We start from the raw sequence: 19209 nt of genomic DNA on the forward strand, positions 1-19209 counted from the left end.
GAAGCGCTACTACCCTTAAACCAAACAAATGTTTTTCGCCTACACAAGCCTAAACTGTACATGACACAAAGCTCCTTGCCTCCATGAGCCTCAACTGCACACTGCACAAGGCACAATGCTTCTCGCCTGAACAAGCCTAAACTGCAAATGGCACAATGCCCCTTGCCTGCACAAGCCTAAATTGCACACAACACAAAGCTCCTTGCCAGCATGAGCCTAAACTGCACACGGCAACAATGCTCCTTGTTCACATAAGCTTAAAAGGTGACACCCAATGCTCATTGTTTGCACAAGCTTAAAAGGCGACACCCAATGCTCTTGGCTAGCAAGAGCATAAACTATGTACGGCAAAACAAATCAAAATCACCGCCAAAACCATAAAAAACAATCCATCACCCCTTTGAACTACATCATGACTTGATATCTCCTTAACCTAGGGCACGTAGGCAACTTGAAACTTCAAAACTTTAAGTACAGTCACATCATCAACAAAAACACAAACATTTTGAAGAATAAATAGCAAATTCAAGAATGTGAATACTTTATTTCTTTAAAAGAAGAATTCGGCTACAAAGCCGTATTACAAAATAAGCAAAAAACAAAGACAGCTTCTCCAGTAGTCGACAAGATGTTATTCCAAGTCATAGCTCCGCTACGGATATGATCGCCAAGAAGCTCAAACAAAGCAGGTGGATTGTCATGAACATGGTGTGAGGGATTCAAAATAAGAATCCTCGACATGTATGCCTTCTTCTTCGTATTTGGATGACCAAAATCTGTCATCTTCCAAGACACGTCAGAAGACCACGACTTGATATGCATTGAGTTGTCTTTTGCAGGAAGAACAAATGCCTTAGGGCCAGTCAACGGCACATAAAATTTCAATGTCATTCCCCAATCTTGCGAATTACCTTCTTTCATAAGAATAATGATGGTATTGCTCTTAAAGCATTTGAAAAATACCATGGCTACAACAAATAAAAAAGACAACATAAGCACCAGATGGGATGGCAAGAAAGAAAAAAGAAAGAAAAGAAGATCGCTTCACTAAAGCAAAAAACATGCGAGACAAACCTCGTGAGCTTTGAAGGCTGATGATGACAAAGTCATAACAACGAAAAGAAATCAACCACAAAGCTTAAACAGCACATCAAAGAAGTCAACTACAAGACGGTCCTTCAAACAGTAGCAAAGAAAACCAAAATGCTACGCAATCGCACTACGCAACCCCGCAGCGATTACGCAAGCAGTTTCTTGCACTGCACGGCAACGTCACCACTGAAGGAAAAACTATGACCAAAAGGCACTGCACATCGTAACCTCGTTGTAGTCTTTTGCACAGCACCACGCGATAAAAAGTAACGCACTGTAATAAGCAGCAAGCAGCCACGACAACAACAGCAGCAAGCACACAGCAAGGGTGTTTTGTGGCAAAAACACACACCCAATTGTCCTATAAATAGGGGTCAATTACTTCATAATGTTATAAGGTAGAGTACATACCAAATAGCAAAAGGAAGTACATTCCAACCAAAAGAAAGAAGCAAATTCCAAGCAAAAAATGGCAAGTTTCAGCCAATCTGCGCAAGCAGGATGTTTTTGATGATAATTCAACTTTCCAGAGGAGTTTTGATACAAGGCCAATTGAGCAAGGAAGCTAAGAGGCCGATGATCGTTGTATCCAAATTTCATAATTTTCCCTAAAGGCAAATGTTCCAATTTTCAAAGTTAATCCCGCATAAGTGTTTTCCCGTTAGAACTGCGCAGCTGTGGGAAAATGACGGGTTGAAGGCTTTCCCGATTTTTTCTTGTGGTGTGCGATATATGCCTGAAAAGATAAAAGATAAAGATATGTTTTCATATTTTTACAGAATTTTCCAGAAGAGAAATCGACCTTAAACTTAGCATGCAAGTCAGATGACGTGTTTCCGAAACCAATGACAAGTCTTCAAGTTTCCCAAACCAAAAGGGAAAATACCCTCTTTGTCGTGGAAAAGAAAAAGGAAAAGAAAAGGAAACAAAATGCAAATCCTACTTACCCAGGGACAAGCATTAAATCTTTCCAAAACCTTGAAGGAAATCACGAAAGCTTTCCAACATTTTGAAGGAAATCACCTTCATTACCAAAATTGAAGGAGGTTCCTACTTAAGGAAGGGAAAACATTTTTTTCCTACAACCACAAGAAAAAAAAATTCAAAATACACGAAATGTATTTTGTCAAAATTATGGAAAATAAATACACACAATAAGTATGTGCCGATTTATCCATTTCCAAATTTTCATTCAAGATCAAGCATCTACGACCCTTGAAGAAATATTTCATTCAAGATCAACCCTCAACGGCCCTTGACAAAATTCATCATGACAATTCAAGAAATACACCTCAACGGCCCTTGAAGAAATGTCTTGTTCAAGAAATACGCCTCTATAGCTCTTGAAGAAGAAAACTAATTCAAGATCAAGTCTCGACAACCCTTGAGTTAGAACATTCACAATGTGGGACTTCAAAACACGTTTCCTACATGTGATAAGCACATGCCTACAACGCACCTTGAAGTGGGGGCATTTGTAGACATGTAAATTTTGTTGCATGCAAATAATACATTACAAAGCTCCACATGGTATATGACTCATCACAAATAGACAAGTCATCAATGACATGTGGCACAAATCAAGCAAATGAAGAATAAAACTTCCCCAAATTTTGGCAATGGGGGGAATCTCTCCTTAAAATCAGCAAGGGGCCCTAATTGCTCCCAAAACGGGAAAGAAAGCCAAAGCATCTTCATAAAACAAGCAAGAATTGACGATTGCTCACAAAATAGGTAACAAGCCCTATAATTCAGCCAAGGCAAGGGAAAGTGGCTGAAATTAAGACACAAAACAGGCCTAAATTCTTCCATGGACGAATCAAGACACAAATCAAAGCCAAATCAATCCAAAGGCAAGCTTTAAGAAGTCTATAAATACAAGGTCCCAAGACAAGCATAAGGCCGACAATTTCTACATTCAAGGCTGAAAGCTCTTTTCGAAGAACACATAACCAAAGTTGAAGCTTTCATTTGACCGAAGCCGAAGCACTCCCTTGAAAAATCAACAAGCACTTGTGCCGATTCGTTCAAGACTTTGTTGCAAGCTCAAAACTTGTAATGACGTTTGATTCAAGATCAAGTCACCAAGACCCTTAAATCAACGAAGTCATACATTAACATCACCGTTGCTGCATCTTTATGGTAAAGACCATCTAAGCATCGCGAACCTTGGATCAACAACCTACGCATCTACATTAAATTTGGTGATTGAATCAGAGGAAAATTGTAAACAGAGATTGTAACCTACAAATTCAAATCAATACAAATCTACTTTGTACACATGTTCTCGTTTCGTTCGTAACAAAATTTTCGTGTTTACAGTAACGCATAATTTTGATCTTTTCATTACGTTTCTGAACGAAAACCCACTTGTAGCCAACAGGCTTCACATGTGGAAAAGTAGGAGCTACAAGTCCAAACACCTTACGTTTCGCAAACGAATTGAGTTTGATTTAGATTACTTATTTTCAATTTGATCAATGGGTTCTACGTTAACATTCATCAACGGAACATAGTTCAGTGTCATCACTGAACATGATCTTAGTAGCTACTGCATATGTTAACGCATCATTGACAACCATATCATTTCTATACCAAACATCATCCAAGCTAGCATAATGGACCGAAATCTCACGATTATGGAGAGGTGGATTCGTCTCTTCAATGACACTTTTGTAATCTAGAATTTCCTCATAAGTTGGATAGAATAAGTAGGCGACAGTCGAATTCACAATAGGCTTTTCAAGGGCCTGTGTCATGGGTTTCCTCTTTCGAATGTGTGAATCCTTTGAACCAATAGGTCTGCTAAGCTTGTGTGTAAGGGCAGAGGATTGGCTAGCCGCTAATGTACGTGGATCGGCCAAAGTGGTGTCCCGGGCCTCCAGGAAGGAAGTTCATCGTACATTTGGTACATCCATCTTTGTAGGCACATTCGCAGCTGGAATATGTGATTTTGTCACTCACGCTAGATCGGTGAAAGCATTTGGCATGCTCTGAGGATCTAATATACATTGCACTTCAGTTCCAGACTGCGCGATACAGGGATCTAAATAAGACAAGTGGGACTCATCCACGATAATTTGCGTCATTTATCATGAACATTGACGTTCTTATCTCCCCCTGACAACAGGAAGATTGTCTCATAGAAGTGACAATCCGTGAAACGAGCAGTAAACAAATCACATGTCAAAGGTTCTAAGTAACGAATGATTGAAGGAGAATCATATCCGACATAGATTCCCATCCTTTGTTGAGGCCCTATTTTTTATGTAAGGGAGGCGAAATCGGCACATAGACCGCACAAAACATGCAGAAGCGATATGTCGGGTTCGTATCCGGTAACCAACTTAAGGGTGATATGTGGTTGGGTCGCAATAGGCCTTAGGCAGACCAACATGGCTGCGTACAATATTGCATGGCCCCAAGCAGCGATTGGGAGCTTGGTACATATGACCAACGATCGAGCAATCTTTTATAAGCACATAATGAATGCCTCTGCTAGGCCGTTCTGGTGTGAACATAAGGTACTGGATGTTCAACTTCAACCCCAGCCGACATGTAATAGTCATCATTAGTTTTAGATGTGAATTCTCCAACATTATCCAATCAAATGTATTTGATCGGATAATCAGGGTGGTGAGCCCTGAGCTTGATAACTTGAGCCAACAATTTGGAGAATGTAGCATTCCTTGTGGACAACAAGCACTCGTGTGACCAACATGTGTAAGCGTCAACCAAAATCATAAAATATCTAAACGGTCCACATGGAGTGTGAATTGGTCCACAAATGTCCCTTGAATCCTTTGTAGAAAAATATGAGGATTTGAATGAATCTTGTCATAAGAAGGCCTAATAATAAGTTTTCCCATGGAGCAGGTTTGACATGCGATTCCTTGAATCGAACCTAAACTTTGGGTTAATGGTTGTCCGTGTGATGATTTGAGGATACGCCACATCGTTACTCGTCCAGGGTGTCCCAAACGATCATGCCAAAGTGTAATTTTATGCGCCGTCCCAGAGGTAGGGTCAGCCACATAATGGTTTTCTATAGGGTGTATGGTCATAATAGATAGACCATTCAGAATACGCTCTATCTTCTCTAGAATATGCTTCTGGCCATATTCGTATGAAGTTATGCACATAAATTCTACTCTAGTTTCTACATAGGTTTCAGCGTGGTAATTATTATCTTTAATGTTCTTGAAACTCAGCAACATTCTTTTGGAACACGGAGAATAAAGTGCCTCATCAATGGTCAAAATTCTACCATTGGACAACATTATACGTGCCTTATCGTATCCTTCGATCAGGTTGGATGGGTCTGAGAGGGTTGTCAGAGGTACATTCTTAGGTATGAAGTTAGTGAAATAAATGCGTTCATGCAAAACAGTGTGCATGGTTGCACTATCTGCCATCTTAGGAGTGAGGTTAAGGCGTTTTTGGGCTCGGTTTCCTCCCTTAGATGGGCCTTGGCTCTGTTAACCTTAATGGGGTGGCTTATGGTCGCCTCTACCACACCTATTTTGGCGTTTTGGGTGTTGGTTCGTGTTATAGTGTGTTTCAGGCACAATAATCGCCCCAGTAGGTTTCGCTTGATGATTTTTCATCAACAGCTGATTCTGCTATTCAACGATAAGTAAAACAAAGATTAAATTTGAAAACTTGATGAATTTCTAAGCCCTATATTGTTGCTGTAGGACAATATTAGTAGTAGAGACGGTTGAAAAGGTCATTTCCAGGAGATCCTCTTCGGTTAAGGTCTCGTTATGAAACTTGAGAAGTGATCGGATTCGAAAAACTTCATAATTATATTCATTCACAGACTTAAAGTCTTTGAAGCGTAAATGCTGCCAGTCATGTCTTGCTTCAGGCAAAAAGATGTCCTTTTGGTGATCAAAGCGATCAGCCAAAGCGACCGAAAGTACTCGTGGATCTTCCTCAGCAAGGTACTCAGTTTGCAGTGCATCATGAATGTCTTCGGATAAAGATCATGGCAATGGCTTTCTCAGCTTCACCAATCGGGTTGTTCATCTCATCTTCAAGGCGGAACGCAAATTCCTTCCAGTGAGGTGAAGCTTCACATCTTAGACCCACTTGAGGTAGTTTCTTCCAGAGACCTCCAAAGCAGTGAAGTCAAGTTTGTTCAAATTCGACATGTTCGTATCACAAAAGAAATGGACAAGATGTGGTTAGCGTAATGGAAAAATTTTTTATCAAGTCACATAGGAGTAGAACATTCAGGTTTTAATAGATATGTATTAGTTTAAATTTTCATAAAAAAAACTTTTGTTTTTCATGGGTGATGTTTTTAAGGAAAACTTCAGGTTTTCAAACAAGGCATGTTTCTAGAAACTTCAGGTTTCGAAATAATTATGAATTTTAGGTTTATATGTTCCTGCAGACAAACATAAAAATATATACAGAAATATGCAACAAGAAAATATGCAAATAGATCTTCAGGTCTTGATAATAATTATATTAATTATTTGGACTTCAAGCTAAAATTAAAGTGTGGGTGAAAAATTATAAAACCCAAATTGTCTAAAAAAATAAACAACTAAGCTCGGGGCCCAAAAACATGGACCAAAACCCACGGGTAGGTTGAGCAAAATTGGTGCCGTGGCTAGGCCCAAAAAATTGGGCCAGATTGGGCTTGGACTGATCAGGCCAAAAAATAGAGACCCAAAAAGAAGCTCTGATCTAGTGCGTTACGGACACATGTACCCGAACGGACGTAATCATGTGTGTTGCGGTACATGAGAGCACCATAGTTGTGTGGAGTTGTGGTTAGGTGTTTCACGATGCAGGTGCACCGACTCACCAGCTATGGGCTAGGATCTGGTGTGGTTCTATGCATGGGGACACTATAGCTCTACATGCTGGTGACGAATTGGGCCGCTGCAAGCGAGCCCAAAAAGGAAAATATTTCAGGCTGAGAAAACCAAGGCCTAATTGGGCTCGGGTTTGAACAAAATATAGCCCAGCTTCGCTAAGTGCGGTCACTGGGGACGAAGGCCAGCGCCGCCATTGCAGGCTATCGTCTCAGGGCGAGGAGTCAACGAGGATCACAAATATGAACGGAGATAGAGAAATCTCAACGTTTCAACCAAAACCCTAGAAATCCAAATCGAAAAATTAAAAAATCCAACTAGATTCAATAGAATCTCGGTTAAGCGTTGTCGGGGACGAGCTGTAGGTTATCAAAACGTTGACCCGTGAATGAAGATTGGTTGCAGGCAACTTGCAATGATGGGAACGCCATGGAAGACGTCAGGGTTTCTAGGTTTGAACCTGGAGCCCATGGCTTCGGTGGTCTTGCAACTCAACGTAGCCACACAGGCTGTAAGCTTGTTGCAGGTGGCTCGACACAACGCAGCTTGGAAGCCAGCAGGTTGCGGTGTGGGATGGTGACAGGATGGGTTTTGATAAACCCTAATTTTAATAATTTTTTTTTAATTTCCAGATTATAAATTAATTCAATTTCATGCATATTCAACATATAATTTAATGCATGGACAAATATAAGATGCAATTCATGGCAATATCAATTCACATAATTCAATAATTATGGATATAATGCATACACAATTTATGTAGAATCTAAAATTCGAAAAAAGTAAGGTTGAGTCATGCATTATGGTGAATGTTCATGCTATCAAAGCTGCAAAAATATCGAGATAAAAACCGTTGTTTTGAAAGAACCTGATTGCGTGATGATATTGGTGAACTGATTTGATGCAGAAAAATTTCATGTCAGATTTCTAAGTGCAGTGGTAGGAGCGTGCTAATAACATGTTGTGACCTATATTTAACTGACAAGGAGAGGGGGGCCGACGGCACATAGAAAATATAGAAAGAGATGTGTTTGTAGGGTTGTGTAGAGGATGTGTTACTCTCCCATAATAGGGAAGAATAACTAGAATCAAATTAAATCTAAAATTTACACAATCACATTTAAATACAAAGTTTATAACAGAATCCAAATAGTAAGGATAAAATATAGGGATGTTTAGTCACTACTTTGTCTCGTCGATCAGGTGTTGGAGATTGGTACCCCGTACCATCAAGTCACTCCCCGTTAAAAATCAATACACACACACACACACACGTATGTTTAATTTCTAGAAACTAGCAATAGAACTTGAGAGTTTTTTTCTTGAAGCTCACAAAAACCATAAGTTCTCTCAATATTTATCAGTATAATTAAGCATTCAGCATGCAACGACAGAAATTATAGCTGCTCTAATTTTTTAAATTTTGAGCCAGCAGGAAATTAACGTACCCTTATGATTTTTTTGCAGATTTTGTTTAGTGTGGTCCAATCCCTTTGCACGTAAGTTCTATTCTCCTTTTATAATTTAGATAAATTTAGCCTTGTGATCATAGAATAAAAGACATGCTTTCATTCTTACAAACCCTTGTGGACTGGAAGTTTACTTGTTTTTTCTTTTTTGCCTCCATAAAATCTTGTGTAGCAATCAGAATGTGTCATTTTTCGATGGAACTCCTAATAATATTTGTTAGCATGCCATATCACGTTAGTCATAAGAAATCACAGCTGGATCTGATTTGCACAATAATTTATTTTCGTCATTTGGCTTTCAGTAGGAGAGAGACAGCACGATATAGGCCATTGTCATTACAGCTAATTTCATGTATATATTGTGTTAATGTTTATACGTCATACCTTAACACATATATATGTGCATATATTATCCACATGACGGATATATGGCACCACTTTGTAAAAACATTTAATACAAATTTTACACATTAATTTATTAGTTTGTGTAATATGAGCCACAACATGTGGTCCAATATTTTACTGGATAACATGTTGGGTTTCCACATGCGTTTCGGGTTTGAAACTCCCCATCTTTTAAAATATTGTAACAGTTTCGAATCCTTTCCCTCCTTCTCCCCTTGATAATAATAATAATTTTAAAAAAATATATATGAGCCACAATGCCACAAATCACCGTTGATTTGGCTAAATATCAATAGCATCACACTTGCAGTATACAAATCAATGATTGTGGCCATTGACATATAGCCCCTCAAGGTCATGACTGGCTATTCTGATTAAAGATTGGATTTGGGGCAAAGTTGTTCTTTTTAAGTAGTGAATGTACATGCTAATCTAATGCTTGAAAAAAGTGTCAAAATTTGTGTTAAAATGTGGTGTTACGAATGCATTCTTTTATATATACATTTTTTTCTTTCGGATCCTTAGCTAGCTTAACTAAGCTTATTTTAGGGAGGGTCCAATAAGATTGGATCGTTGAAATTCATTGTAAATTAATATACAACTGATTTTTATGAACCAACCATTGAATATTCATCTCTTAATTCATAGATCGTCTTTGACAAAAATTCATCAAAATCCCCCAAAAACTAACCTCAAACAAGGTTATTTGAGGGATCACGGAAGGGAAGTACTATATATATTATAAGTAATAACTTTATGTGTGTCAAAATAATATTCACATTTACACATCCTATGTATTGACAATATGATGTGTCTTGTGACGTGTTTTAATAAATGAAAGTTTTAGTTAAGTTCCTTAGAACTCGATTTCGATCCCACTTCGCCTTTTGAAATTGAAAAGTCGTCACTCTGCTTCCGGGAACTCGATTTCAATCCTAATTTGCCAAACTCAAAATTCACCACTCAAACTCAATATCACTTCACTTTGGCTTGTTTATATCTATTAAGTTTACTTATATGGCATAATTAAGGTACACTTATGGCTGACATGGCACAAGTATAAAGCCTACACATCCAATCAAATGGTGCTACATGGATTGAAACACAAAAAGAGGAAAAAAAAATAAAAAATCAAACACTATATAACATATTACGAAAAAGGAAAATTAAGAAAAGATGGTTCTTAATAGAGCTGGTTGGTCAAGAGAGAAGATAGTTGTTCATACATTCACACCTGCTTACACCCCCCCCCCCCCCGGGGCACTCTCTCTCTCTCTTTCTCTCTCTCTCTCTCTCTCTAATTGTTGTTCATACATTCATCACTTCCCTTCATCTTCTATCTCCAGCCACCTTATCATTAGTTCCATTGATTTCGTTACTTTTTATGTTCTTAATGGAGGTGATTGGTGAAGAGAGAAGTTTTTTTTTTTTTTTTAGTTCTTTTTTACTATGCATTTATTTCATGGAGAAATTCGCATAGTACTAATTATATATTTTGAACGGATGAGTACTTATTCAAAAACACAATGTAAAGCGAATTTTGAGTTTTAAGAAATAAAGTTACGAGTTTTGAGATTTAGGAGCAAAGTGGGATCAAAATCGAGTTTTAGGGAGTAAAGTGGTGGCTTTTGAGTTTCAGAGGGCAAAGTGAAATCAAAATCGAATTCCAGAGAATAAAGTGACTAGTTTTGAGTTTTAGATAATAAAGTGGGATAGAAATCAAATTCTGAAATCCTTGTCGCTTCATAATTTGCAGCAAAACCCTGGGGTCCTCAATAAATGAAATTCTTCTTTCTGAATAGCTCTCACAACTTCTAATGCATCTCCATCCAGTTGCTTCTGGTCGTACCCTTGCGATAAAGCTAGAAAAAACACTCCCCTAGCTGCCAAAGCATCAATCTGACGAGGAAAAACAAAAGAGAGAAGGATATACATATTGTCCAAATAAAAAACCTGCACATAAGGACTTCATCTTCTATTAAGTAGTGTATTTATAAAGACCTAATTATGAACAAACGGGAAAGCAATCACAAACCCTAATAAATAATAGAAAATCACACAATACTTGCTAAATACTAAAAATACTCAAACATAAAAACCAATTTAACTATTAATTTACTAACTTTTCCAACAATGTATATTTATTTCACATATGGAAAAAAAAAAAAAAAAACTATGTAATTAAGAGGAGAGATGGGAGAGTTCGATACTATTACAATAATTTAGAAGAGGGGGAGTTTCAAACCCATAAGTAAAAATCCAACACTCTGTTCGCTAGGATATTAGACCAATGGTATGTGTGGTAATAAGTAAAGAAGTATAGCTTAATTAGCAAAACTAATCAAGGCGGTGTTGGTGGCTAGATCTTGCTTAGCCTCATACATAGTATGAGACAGATTACGAGTTAGGGGTTGCTTTCCCTAATTGTCGGTTTTTAAGTCAAATTAGAAATATTTGTTGCATAGTCCAATCACTGCCAAATTTTGTAATGAGGACAACATAATAGGCCACTTTCTTGAGCAAAGATGGTAAGATCAAATAGATGTACCTTTCAAGCTGACCATAAATGTTATCTTATTGTGTATAAAAATTTAGCCAGCTGCGTTTTCCCTCTCTGTGAATGTGATATTTTTTAATTGCTTGTGGTTTGAGTACATTACTTTCATCAAAGATATATCCGGTTCCTCGGCTTTAAAAAGTATAAATACACCTCATCTAACGAAATAGAGGATTAATTAAAGTTCAATTTCATTAATTTTTCACCCATGTATCCATATTTGTTTAGGGCAAGATGTGTTAATACTGCTACACATCAACAGTAATTGGGAGTATTTACCACCTTCATTTAAGGCCTTGCCAAGAAATAAACTTGGTTATTGTTAAATTTAGTATCTTCAAGGTTCATAAAACACATACAAAGAAATGAAAAAAAACTGGGCACCCTCTTCATGTAATACCGGTTAATAGTTTATTTAAGTAATCGTATCAAAATCAAATTACTCATGTCTACCATTAATATTTGCAACAACAAGGAAATAAAACAAAAAATAAAAATACAAAAATGACCTCTTTGCTATTCGTGTTAGTAAGTCCTATTATAGACAAGTTTGTGCTAGTCATTGTCGATACAAAACCGCTAATCAACTTTCTGAGTCTGAGCTATGTTATCATGTCATGCATGTGAATGATTGTTCCCCTAATTTAAACTGTAACATCAAGTGGAGTGTCGAGTACGTGAACAATGACACATTGTAATGCTCGAGCGTGTAAAGTCTAAGTTAGCAGTACAAGTTTCTTGGCCCAAGCTTACAAGTAGTCTGAATTTAGTGTGCCTAAGATATGGTTTAGAACATATATAGGAAGAACAGTGAATATGATTAGAACTCAATTAGACAAACGTTGCAAGGGGAACCACCAAGACATACAAAGTTCATGACTAGAATGAATAGTTGTGTAGGGCATAAAAATTCGTCCAATTGAAAAAAAACCTCCCATAAAACTGAATATGACTTAGTTTTTCGGTTGATGAGAGAGACCTTATTTACCAATTGGAGATCGACACTCCCGTTATTTCTTTCCAAAGAATATTTTTCATTTTTGTATCAAAATACGGGGTTCAACCTTCATGCTATGTAGTTTTAAATGCTACGAGCATTGGATGGTCTGATTTCACTGATCGTAATAAAGAAATAATCCAAACCAATCTAGTCATCCAAATACTCGTAGCATTTAATGCTACATGGCATGGAAGAATTTTTCAAAAATATGGTGAAATTATCTCATATACTTGTCTACTCTTTGCCCTTGCGGCCCAAGCGTGTACACGTCCAACAAGCTGAGGTTGACTACTCTTAACCTTTTCTGTCTTTTCGGTGGGCTAACATTGGGATATAAATAGACGGATCCACAATACTTGGGCCACAATGATAATAAGATGTAAGCATCAAGGCTTAGCCCACATAACAAGCCCTATTTATTAGGTTATGAAATAGTTTTGAAGTAATTGCAGGGGAACTCAGATGAATTTGGAGTTTTAACAGAAAACTTGGCAAAAACCCTTTTCTTAATTATAGAAATATGATATTGTACCAACGTATGAAATTCGGTTATCTTCACTAGCTTAGAAATATTATAACAAGGTGGATATGGAGAAAGTGTCATCAACATGTTTATAAACGCTAATGAATTGAAGTGCTTTCTAAATAAGCATTTTCAAACAAGTTCTTAAACTTTCAATTGAGCTTCTTAATGAAGGATTTTGCTTTTTGGAAACACAGTTAAATTTTTAATAAAAATTTCTAGCATATGCGTTAATAGACAAAAGTGTTTTTTGAATAAACTGTTGGAATTACAAAATACCTCATGCCACCCTCTAGTCGTAGACTAATTATGTCTTGGTCGACATTGATTTTTAAGGCAACAATTCTTCATACTTACGCATAGTAAAATAAGATTTAGGATTTAAAATTTCACATAACTCCAAAATCAATGTTTGACTCTATCACCAAAACCGTACTTATCCATCATGCAAATAAAGTGATGGATTGTCATTAGAGCCGGCCTTAAGGGTGTGCAAGTGGTGCCACCACATATGCCCCTAGTTTGGAAGGCCCCTCTCATTTACGATTTTATTTTACCTATATATAGAGTACATATATTTAAAGGTGCACCTCAAACTATGCAACTCAAACTAGATTCGAATACCTATTCTGGCACATCTTTTAACGTTTTATTTTAATTTTTTAATTTAAAAGCAAGGAGTTTACTGAAAATAACATATGGAATGCATATAGGTACCTATTTGAGTCACATAGAATGTCTGTTTGCCTAAAAAGTAAATGAAATTGCAATAGAAACTAAAGCGAAAAAAAATAATGTAATCATTTCATGATGAAGTCAAGATTACAAATGTTTACAAAAGTAAAATCTGGAGTGAAGGCCGAACTATATGACTTGAAATGTAAATTGACTAGAAATGTAAAGAAAAAAAATATAATTCTATCAAGATTTAAGCCTTGAAAAACAAGATAATGTTAGATGAGTCCACAAAGATCACTGATATCAGATTGGACATAGTACTAAACATATGCCTCTGAGAAGAAATCAGGGTGGTTAGAATGACACATCAACTGAATCATACATTCATACCACATGTGGCAGAGCTGTAAAAGTTTTCGATCTCAAAGATCATAGGCAGTGTCTACTTTGTCTACTTCAAGGGAAGGATTTGAGATTGTAGTCGAAGAACTAAAGATGTGCTAAAGAACAGTTTAGTTGATTGAAAAATCACTCAAGGTTTTTTTAATAATCGTAGAGATTGAATTTGACGAAGGTAATCAGTTTGAAGGCCTTATGCTCTATTTATAGGCAGTAGAGAATGAACAGCCTCGATCGTATTGCTAAGTTGAAGCAGGGGTAGATTGATCATTTGCATTGACAGTGAGTGTAATCTTAGGTATATGGCCTTTAGTGTCTTGTGGTGTTCGCATGATTGTTGTGGTGACGCCAGTGTGTTGGATGATGCATGCATATGCATTTAAGGAGGCAAGATATTTCCAAGTTTGATCGTCATCGTGGTAGGCACTCTTCGAGGATAACCCTATTCGAGCCCCGAATGGATTGAGATGGGACGGTCATCCGAGTCCTGGATAGAATCTCAAAGCGAGCTTCCAAGTTGATGGACTAGAATCGTACAACTTTGCATAAATAAAAATAATTTAGCTCTGTAGCAGGTTGTTTTTTATATATATATATATATATATATATATATATAAAACCTGCTATAGAGCTAAATTATTTTTATTTATATATATATATATATATATTTTATTTTATTTTTATTTTACATTGCATTTTTTTTTAACTTTTTTTTTTTTTTTAAAGTTTATTTCTAAGATACAAGGAGAGCAAAGCCAGGTCCAAGTCATTTTTTCCATGCAACATACAAACACGCCATCAAGTTCCTCTATATTGTAGAAACTTGCACGATTAAAATTGTTCTACTTGAAGGTTTGAATCAAAAGCATTAAAAGGAAAACGATAGATAGAAAAGTCAAGGTGTCACGTTGACCACACGTGCAAGCAAAGAATCAAGGAATCAACGTTAACGGTCAAATGGTCAATACAAATATAAAGATTGGACACCTTTTTACCGGAAGAGGATATTCGCAGGCATCTGATTAGCATCTGATGTGAATTATCCTAAAGTAATTAAGAACAGCCACTCTTGGAAAATATCCAATCTTTTAAAGTAACCAAGGACTTAGCCACGCCGTAGAACTTGACGAACGGAAGAAAATTTCTCTCCTGTCTTTGATTAGTCATCGCTTTCATGCTGTTTCTTTCTTATCATTACCTTCAATGGAGTTGAAAACATTTGTCAAGATAGATAGAGGGTACTCCATGATTTCACAAGTTAGTCCATCTTTGTTCAATGGTAGTAGGCAAACATGATTTGATGAGTCACATAAGTAAAATCTTGCTCCAATAATATAGCCAATTGAATAGGCAAACTTTGTCTACTCTTCCTTGCCTACTTCGAAGTGAATTGTATATCGAACTCACATTTTTTTTTTTAAATAAAATATTCTATATGGTTTTTCAATGACGTTAGGTGGACAAAGAAGCCTACTGGTGCAGAAAGTTCACATAACATAGCTGAGTCCTTGAGTTTGTTCCATTTTTTGCACCGGAAAGAAACTACATCGTTAAAAATCCTTTATATTACAGAACGTTTTTTGCACCGATTACAAAACGTTGACAATCACTCCTCATTTTGGTCTCTCAATTTCGACCAATGTCATTCATCAACTTAACAACCATGCATTAATATTGCCCTTCAGTTTGAATTCCATCAAAATCTTTAGTTTGCTAATGTAGCTCATGAGTGGAGCCGACTAATCCAATTTGGTTTCCCCGCGTAGATTACAAATAAAAAACCAGTTTTTAATTTATGAGGACTAGAGGAAGAAGAGATCGGGGTGGGAGTAAAAGGGTTCGAAAGGTAACAGGTCGAAGGTTCGAAGGGTTGATGAGGAGGATCGACTAGTCGAACGATCGATGGTGTGGCTGCCTGACTGGTGGCTCGGATCTGGAGAACAGGTAGTGTCTGTGCTGCTTGGCACTTCAGTTTGGGTGGGAAAAATGATGCCCGAGTTTGGTAAAGAATAACGCACCGCGAAAAGGGGTTTCTTTCTTCTGCTGGTTAGGAACTCTTGCCCTACAAGTTACCCTCATTCAATGAGGAGGTGGGCCCCTAAGTCTAAACGTGGCAAGTTAAACCAGAGGCAACTAGAGGGCTCACTTGGCTTCCTTATTGTTGCTACACATGTTACTTTTGCTAAGCACCAAGAAGTTTGATTGGAATGCCACCTGTATGTAACTTGCATGTCCGGTCCACCGCATGGAAGAAAAACATCACACTACAACATTAAAGAAGCTTTAGTTCTACTTTTGAGGGAAAGCGGCAGATTTCATGAAGAAAGCCAAGTCGGCAAAAGAGGTTTCAGAGGCGTGAACATTTACGTGCAAAAATATATGGAGATATGATACTGCACTCGGATTAGATTAAAATAAAGCACATTACTTTAACTACACTAAACACAACTATGCGAATACATTAAACCGCTAAAATTGCTCTAATTGGAAATCAGAATGCAGAGATAGTTATAAACAAAACAACTGATAGGGATGAAAATGCATTAAAAAGTTCAATCCGCATTATGTTTTAAAGCTTGTTTTAATTGCATTATGCATAGTCCTTTTTAAGGTATTTTTTGATCCACGGTATTGTCCTCATTTGAAAGGATCTAATTTGTTCACAGATACGAGATAAGGGTCATCTAATCTAACTGCCTCGATTTTTTGTATAAATTTACTCAAGTTTTAGGTTCTAAACGTAGCTCCAACTCTTGAACTAAAATATGAGTTTTAACCCAAGTCTCATTTTAAGGCAAACTTAGTCTTGAAATCCGTTCTAAGTTAGTAGGCTGATCCACCATATATGTGTACGTTTTTTTAGTTTTATATTTATAAATTCACTTAATCTAATGACTAAGATATAATATGATCAAATATAACAATAAAAAAATCTAACGGCCCAAATTTAAACAGAACAATTAAAATAATTAAAAAAATAATTTCATGTGTTTTCTATTTTACAGTGTTTTAAGAGTTTCATAGTGTTAGCGTAGTAACTCTTAAATATTTATTAAAATCTAGTTATTTTTAAATTAACTTAAGACAGTTACAGAATTCTTTATCTTAAGAGTTGCTTTAAAAAATAATAATAATAATTCATTCTTCAATAATGCTTAAAAATTTAAGTCATAAAAATGAGAGCATTACTCTATTTGGTGAGAATAATCACTATTAGAATTTGACTTTTCAATATTATTTCACACGAATGGCAGATGAGAATGTTTGACCCGTTTTTATCTGACAACTGGAAATGACATTCTATATTCTTAGATTAATTGTTGTACAAAGGTTCTAACTTTTGCGTTCATTGAATCTGCGGCCGAAAACCGGCAAAAAAGACGTCAAAGCTCCATCTACCCTTATCATGCTACCCTTGCCAGACTACTTTTTTTTTTATCTAACCCAACATGTAAGCCCAAAGAATCCCAGGTATTTACAGAAATGCACTCCTGCTTCATTTCTCTACCGAAATGCACTCCCTCTCTACCGCCCTTTTGACTTTCACTTTTTACTTTTCACTGCCAAAGCCCGAACCCGCCGGGCCGAACCGGGTTACAAAAGTTTTGAGAGTTCTGCTGGATGAATCCCGAGTTGTCCACCCGCCGGGTTCTGAGTCCGCTCTGCACCTCCTCCTCCGCCGTCTTCCCAACCCTCTCCGGCCGGGATTCCACGTGGCAGAGAGATGGGATTGAAGGGACAAACATGTCATTGTCATTGTAATTCAAATTCATCTGTCCTTGACCTTGGTGAGTCTGATTATTGAGACCGAGTTCCGGCGCCGAGTTGAGCCCCGCGAGACTCGCCCAGTCGAAATTCCCGGAACCCGTATTCTGAAAATTAAGCTTGCTGTCCTGCTGCTGCAGCGTCTTGAGCGAGTTTATCCGGGGCAGGGTGAAGAACCGGTCGTCGATATCCGGCAACCACTCGAGCCCGTCGTCGAGCTGAGAAGAGCATGGCGACGACGAGCCGTTGCTGTGCTCTTTGCCCGAAACGCTCGTTACGGACTTCTGTGCTGCCGCCGCCGCTGCTGAGCTGGTGCTCTTCTTGTAAATACGACACAAAACCCATTCATCCAACTGTAACCAAAAATTCGAATTCAATTAAATATCGCTCGAATAAATTAAATAAAAAACAAAACGGGGATTGAATCATTAACAAATTATTTACCCTGGAGCTGCCATTTTTGCGAGAGGGCTCGATGAGGCGATACTCGTGCATAATCCAATTGGTCTTGATGCCTTTGGGGGCTTTGCCCACATAGAAAACAAGGGCTTTTTTAATACCAACTTTTTTACCTTCAGTTGTTATGACCTTATCAGTTCCAGTGGCCTTCCAGTACCCAGTGCCGGCAACCCGATTGGGTCGCGACCCATTCGGGTATTTCCGGTCCCTCGGACTGAAAAAGTACCATTCTTTTTCACCAAATATAGCTTTGCCTGCAAAACCGACATCAAATTCCGTTCATTTTAGCACCAAATTAATCAATTCAAAAAATGCTTAGTGTGATAAAACAGTAAAATAAAAAAAATGGTTTTGGTTCTTACTTGGTAAAACCCATGGATCGAACTTGTAGAGATCGATTTCAGCAATTATTTGCAGATTGAATTGGTACCCAGCAACCTTGCGGCAGAGGTACTGAACCAGAAGCTCCTCGTCCGTCGGATAGAATCGAAACCCCGGCGGCAGGCTCAGCTGAGACAGTGGGTCGGTTTCCGGCACACCCATTTTTCTGGTCACAAATTTCAGAGCTCGAAACTGAATCGGGAAGATTTTAGAGAGAGAAAGAAACAGAAGAGAGGAATTTGAAATAAAACTGGAGGAGAGAGGAGAGAGAGTAAATGTTTCAGACCTGCAAATTCCCAAATTTTTTTTTTTTTTCAGTTTTCGAGATATGGCGGTTATATATAGCAGAGCAGGGAAGGGGTGATATGTACGGTCGTTCTTTCGTGCTGCGGATGATTGGGGCCCACCGGAGTACTCACCCGTTTAGAAATTGCCACGCGCCCCTTTGAAGTTCGACGTAATCGTGGATTCGTGCGATCGACCTTATCCGATAACGAGTAATATGGTCCCTGGGGGTTCGGTGCATGAACCATCACGAATATTACCGTGCTGACTCATCCCGTAACCTGACGCGTGTCGGGCGTAAACAAAATCTTCCGGAACCTTTTCTTTGGCGCGCAAAGGCGGGGGGCCCAGTGTCGCAGCTT

At 37.8% G+C, this 19209-nt stretch overlaps 1 protein-coding gene across 1 annotated transcript; it reads right to left on the reverse strand.

Annotated features, from left to right (window-relative positions):
- Positions 1-17168: 17168 nt before the first annotated feature.
- On the reverse strand, positions 17169-18871 carry LOC103966975 (NAC domain-containing protein 72). The gene is made up of 3 exons (XM_009380217.3): positions 18544-18871; positions 18167-18435; positions 17169-18075 (listed from the first exon to the last, which is right to left on the reverse strand). Exons 1-3 carry the CDS (start codon positions 18722-18724, stop codon positions 17515-17517), a joined length of 1011 nt encoding a protein of 336 aa, XP_009378492.2. The 5' UTR covers positions 18725-18871; the 3' UTR covers positions 17169-17514.
- Positions 18872-19209: the final 338 nt, after the last annotated feature.

Source organism: the organism of the source record quoted next, unplaced genomic scaffold (genome assembly GCF_019419815.1).
Source record: "Pyrus x bretschneideri cultivar Hongxiangsu unplaced genomic scaffold, Pyrus_bretschneideri_v1 Contig25, whole genome shotgun sequence".
NCBI lineage: Eukaryota > Viridiplantae > Streptophyta > Magnoliopsida > Rosales > Rosaceae > Pyrus > Pyrus x bretschneideri.